The sequence below is a fragment of the Palaemon carinicauda genome, chromosome 8, assembly GCF_036898095.1.
Source record: "Palaemon carinicauda isolate YSFRI2023 chromosome 8, ASM3689809v2, whole genome shotgun sequence".
In the NCBI taxonomy this organism is placed as follows: Eukaryota; Metazoa; Arthropoda; class Malacostraca; order Decapoda; family Palaemonidae; genus Palaemon; species Palaemon carinicauda.
In genome coordinates, this window is record NC_090732.1 from 69992904 (window position 1) to 69998322 (window position 5419).

Sequence of the window (5419 nt, forward strand, 5' to 3'; positions counted from 1 at the left end):
TTCTTCGTCTTATTTAGCTTGTTAGGTGTTTTAAGAAGTCAATGGCAGTAAACCTCATTAAATCTCAGTTGGTGGGAAATGCTAAGTAACTATAGTTAAGACTAATTGATTAACTGCGGAGTACACCTCGTTAACAGGTTTTTGTTTACATTAACCAAGCATGGTTATTGGCGAGAATTTGGAAACACAAATCTTGTGATTCGGTCTTTGGTCCTCCCAGCGTTAACACGTAGCTCGGACCAACACCGTCTCGAGGGCGTCTCTGCCTGGTGCCCCCAGGTTGTCAGGCTTTGTTAGCCTACGCCGTACTACGGTGATATATTGTGGAATATTTCCCAAATATTCTTTACAGGTCAGTACGAGTGTGTGCTTTGAGGTGTATTGTGAAAAATATGCATTCCGATTGGATTTCTATAATGTCCAGCATTTAATCTATTATTATTGATCCGTTTAATTGCCATTGTTAAATAGAACATTGCCATTGTTAAAATCCCTAATAGTCTGTGTCGAGTGCTTTGCAGAAGATATATCTTTAAACCTAATATAATATTGCTGAGCATAATTATGATAACTATGCTATGCTATGTTGTAATATTCTAGTCACTAAAGTGTGTATATGTGTATCTACCTGACAATTTGTATATTATTGATTGTTTGTTTGTCAGGTGGAGTTTTATGGAATAAACTTATGGCACATTCATCAGCGTTTAAACATTGAACCAATAAGAACCCACTCAGACGAATCGAGACGCTTATCCTACCGTCTATTATATATATATATATATATATATATATATATATATATATATATATATATATATATATATATATATATATATATATATATACATATATATATATATATATATATATATATATATATATATATATATATATATATATATATATATATATGTATATATATATATATATATATATATATATATATATATATATATATATATATATATATATATATATATATATATATATATATAGGTAAATGATATGAAGAGAAAAAAAGAAAGTTACACCTAAATATATCAGCATATATTTCAAATTCAAAACAAGTATTTATTGTATTAGTGCCCACAATGAATCATGCATCATATGCACACAGAACCACAGTGTTCAAAGAACAAAATCAACAAAATATGAACGTCACACAAAAACAAAAATATAATGAATGTTATCCCAAATCAATGTGACTTTCGCTGTTGCTTTTCAGAGACAATTTCAGATATCCATGGCATAACCTTTGCAATTGCCACTCTCATTAAATTCTGGCAACAAAGTCTGTTTCTTTTCTTGGTTTTTTTTGTCTAGTATCCTCGAAAAGGATTGCTTGCAAAGATATGTTGTAACAAACTGTTCAAGTATCTTGAGGGCTTTCTCAGCATAAAGAGGGTACGCTACAATTTGATGACACCAAAACGTTGAGAGTTTTGTTGTTCTGAAGAATTACAGTTAAGCCTGGCTTTGCTGTAGTTCAATATTTCGTCGAGGTACTCATCATTGACTTCTGCTGTCGCAACACTCAACGTGAACAGCTGTCTCACCCATGTTGGATATGACTCTCTGGTGGGGAGGTACCCGTTGAAAGACTTTGGAACTCATCTAAGTGCATGGCAATTGCTTCCTTCACTTCCCCGGGCACAGAAATATCTCTGATATCAGAAACGTCTTAAACCTTACTTACACATTCATCTAAAAGGGGAAGGTTTGCAAAGTTAACATTCTTTATTCGTCGCTTCCATAACGGTAGAAATTTTTGAAAAGTCTTCAAGTTATCTTCGGCTTTGATGATGTTGACTCCACCACCCTACATCTGTTGATTGAGGTGATTGAGAGCACCAAAGATATCGGCCATGTATGCCAAATGAGAAAGAACTCAAAATTTGTTAAGTAATCTGCAAAAAAAATAGTGCTCTTGCAAAAAAAATGGCTAATACCACACACATGGCAAAAACACGATTCAGCACCTTTCCCGGGATAACCACCGAACATTAGAATGGTACATGAGTACCTCAAATTCAGAGCACATTTCAATACACATCTCTTTGAAGATGTGGTGCTCTAAAGCACTAATTCACACATAGTTCAAACATTACATTACAATTTTTTATACTTCTGCTACTTTTGGATGCAAGGTTTTTGCTGTCAATGCCTGTCTATACAGAGCACAGTGTGTAAAAAGGATGTGTGATGCATGGGCTTTCACCAGCGCACGAAAACCAGAGTTTCGTCCCAGCATGGTTGGAGCTCCGTCTGAACAAACTGCAGAAACCATATCCCCCAAAAGATTAGTTTCTTTGAAGAAATCATCCACAAGTTTCTTCATGTCGGCTGCCTTAGCTGTTGTTGTGAGAGGCTTATGAAATAAAAAGTCTTCCTTTATTAGGTTGTCTTTCACAAAACACACATATACAACAAGCTGCCTTAGACAGAAGACATCAGTGTTTTCATCAAATTGGAGGGTGAGTTTTGCTGGGCTTGAAATCAGATCTGCAACATCTTGAGCCAAAATATCACAGCCCATGTCATCTATTCGGCTGCTGATAGTGTCATTTTTAAGATGTATTTGGGACAGCTTCTTTTCAGGTGCTTTTCCCAGCATGATATTTACCATCTTCAATGCAGCTGGTTTTACAAGTGTTTCACCAATGTTTTGTCGTTTGTTCTGCTTTGCAATAAGGTAAGCAGCTTTGTATGATGTTGTTAAGACCAGTTTGTCGATGGGTATGAATCCGAGAACAGGTAGAGTACCCTTTTCGTCGAATCTGGCTCTCTTCACCCTGAATTCAGCAAGTGTTGTGTTTTTGTATTTACCATCTCCAAGCACTTTTAGGAAGTATTTCCTTAGTTTTGCTGGTGCTACACAAGAATTGCTCAAGTTGGCATTGCAAATCATGCACTGAGGACGTTGACTCCCATTATGTTCCTTCATACATGTGAAACCCTACTGTACGTATTCGACTAAATACTTCGTTTGTATCAAAGGATTGTACTATTAAAAGGGAAATTACAAATGACGTACACTTACGACAGTCACAAGTCGACTACTGGGTGCACCGAACTGCCTGCAGAACAGATAGCCTATGGCTAATGTACACGTATCATACGAGAGTGGTAAACCAAACGGCCATAAACTCACCTCCGCCATTTCCTTATAACGACATATAGTACAGACAATTCTGTAGTTTTAATTTAAAAAAAACAATTATCATTCCATAGTTTTAATAAAGATGGTTTTTAGAATGGACGTCCTTTTATTCTAATGAATGACGAATTATATAAGGAGGCTAGGCTAGTTATTGTCTCTGCGTTAGGTGAATACCAATGAGAGTTAAGGTTAACATGAGTTGATTTCTTTACTTTGTAATTTAATTCCAAAGCCTAATTCGTACCGTAGTTGTTTTTTTTTTTTTTTTTTTTTTTGGAGAGAAAATTATGAACTATGGATCACATTTTCATGGGCTATCAGAGATTATGATCTCACCACAAACTTAATTCATTACGATTATTCAACAGGTATAAGCTTTACAAAACGTTTGGTTATATTCTTAAACCTCTCGAACTTTTTATTCTATTCTATCCATTTCATTTCTTTAGTAAAGCTAAATAATGGTATATTCACTAGCAAGCACTTTTTTGTCTATCGCTAACGAATTTCTATGAGTCTAGGTTACCTATATTTCCACGGGTCCCGAACATTTCGCTGACGGGTATTTGGTTCAAGGACATTTGACCGAAGAACATTTGGCCGTCGGGTATGTGGTTGAAGGACATTTGGCCGAAGAACATTTGGGTGACGGGTATTTGTTTGAAGTACATTTGACCGAAGAACATTTGTCCGACGGGTATGTGGTTGAAGGACATTTGGCCGAAGAACATTTGGGTGACGGGTATTTGGTTGAAGGACATTTGACCGAAGAACATTTGGCCGACGGGTATTTGGTTGAAGTATATTTGACCGAAGAACATTTGTCCGACGGGTATGTGGTTGAAGGACATTTGGGTGACGAACATTTGGGTGACGGGTATATGGTTGAAGTACATTTGACCGAGGAACATTTGGCCGACGGGTATTTGGTTGAAGAACATTTCACCTAAGAAAATTTGGCAGAAAATGTAGTGAACGTACCTACATGAAGGTCACACTCGCTATCGTTGCTTTAGTATTGCACTAGTTAATGATGTTGCTAAAACCTTCATTGAATTAGTCTCATCATTAGAAGATGACACTGATGAAATTCTGTCAGGGTGTCTTGGCTTCTTTGAAGCAACAAGAATTGGTGTTATTTAAGGTGGAAGACGACGGAACCCATTATTTGATTCATGAATGTTGAACACTCATGAGAGAGCCACACAAACTACAAACTCTCTAGATGGATGGTACAGGGTGTTTGAACACAGAATGATAACCCCCCTACCCCTGTAATATATAGATATTACATGTTTGAAACACATGACCTAAGAGGTCACTGTGGAAGTAGGAGAAGTGTGAGAAATGCCATAGTCATATCATAAACAGGATGCAAATGCCAAACCTCAGTAATGTAACATTTTTCATGAAGAGTAAACACAACCAAGCCATGAGAAAGAGTTGTCTATGAGAACGGAACTAAGTACCTTCCGGTATTAATGTTGTGGTTACTATAAATCATTAAGTGCTGAGATAACTAAATAAACTTTAACGTGAATATGGATATTTGTGGTAGTTCTTACTGAGATGTCATATGGAATGGTCATCCGACCAAACCAACTATACTCCTGTGATGGAGATGTTAATACTGTTTTTAAAGAATAAACTATTTTAAAGTTAACTTACCTAGACTTTACTTGAAGATGTGACATACCAAGTCTAATCTACAACACATTGAAGATGACATTTGAAGGGAACCCAAATGTGTGTTAATAACAGTAGCACACCAATAAATGGTGGCAGCGGTAAAACTCTAAGAACCAGAAAAAGATCTTCAAGAACCAGCGAATAAAACTCTAAGAACCAGAGAAAGATCTTCAAGAAACCAACAGTAATGAATCTACAATTTTGACTATCATAGTCCACCGAAGAAATGAAAACATTTAATACCAACAAATACATGTTATACAAACTGAGGAACTGGATCTTCAATCAACATCCTAAGAAAACCATGGACTGACATTCAACGTTTACTAAACATTGAAGAAACATATCCAGGAAGCACTACATTCAACGGAAATCGGACCGAAAACATTCACCCAAACATCAATAAGAAGAAACAATCCAGTGAGGGAGAGAGGAAATGACGACATCACCCTACGCCCATATAAACCGAAGCTAAGTACATTAGCTTTATTCATTTCAGTTTTGGACAGTGAAGTGTAGTTATCACGAGTCGATCGTCCATTATTGCTGGGGTGAGTTGTTTGCTAA

General features: G+C 36.3%; 1 protein-coding gene across 1 annotated transcript; it reads right to left on the reverse strand.

Moving 5' to 3' along the window:
• Window positions 1–2122: 2122 nt before the first annotated feature.
• On the reverse strand, window positions 2123–2947 carry LOC137645278 (protein FAM200C-like). The gene has a single exon (XM_068378096.1). It carries the CDS (start codon window positions 2945–2947, stop codon window positions 2123–2125), a length of 825 nt encoding a protein of 274 aa, XP_068234197.1.
• Between the last annotated feature and the right edge of the window lie 2472 nt (window positions 2948–5419).

Bases quoted from the DNA above. Each gene is read 5' to 3' on its own strand.
- LOC137645278 (XM_068378096.1), bottom strand. From the start codon at position 2,947: ATGAAGGAACATAATGGGAGTCAACGTCCTCAGTGCATGATTTGCAAT.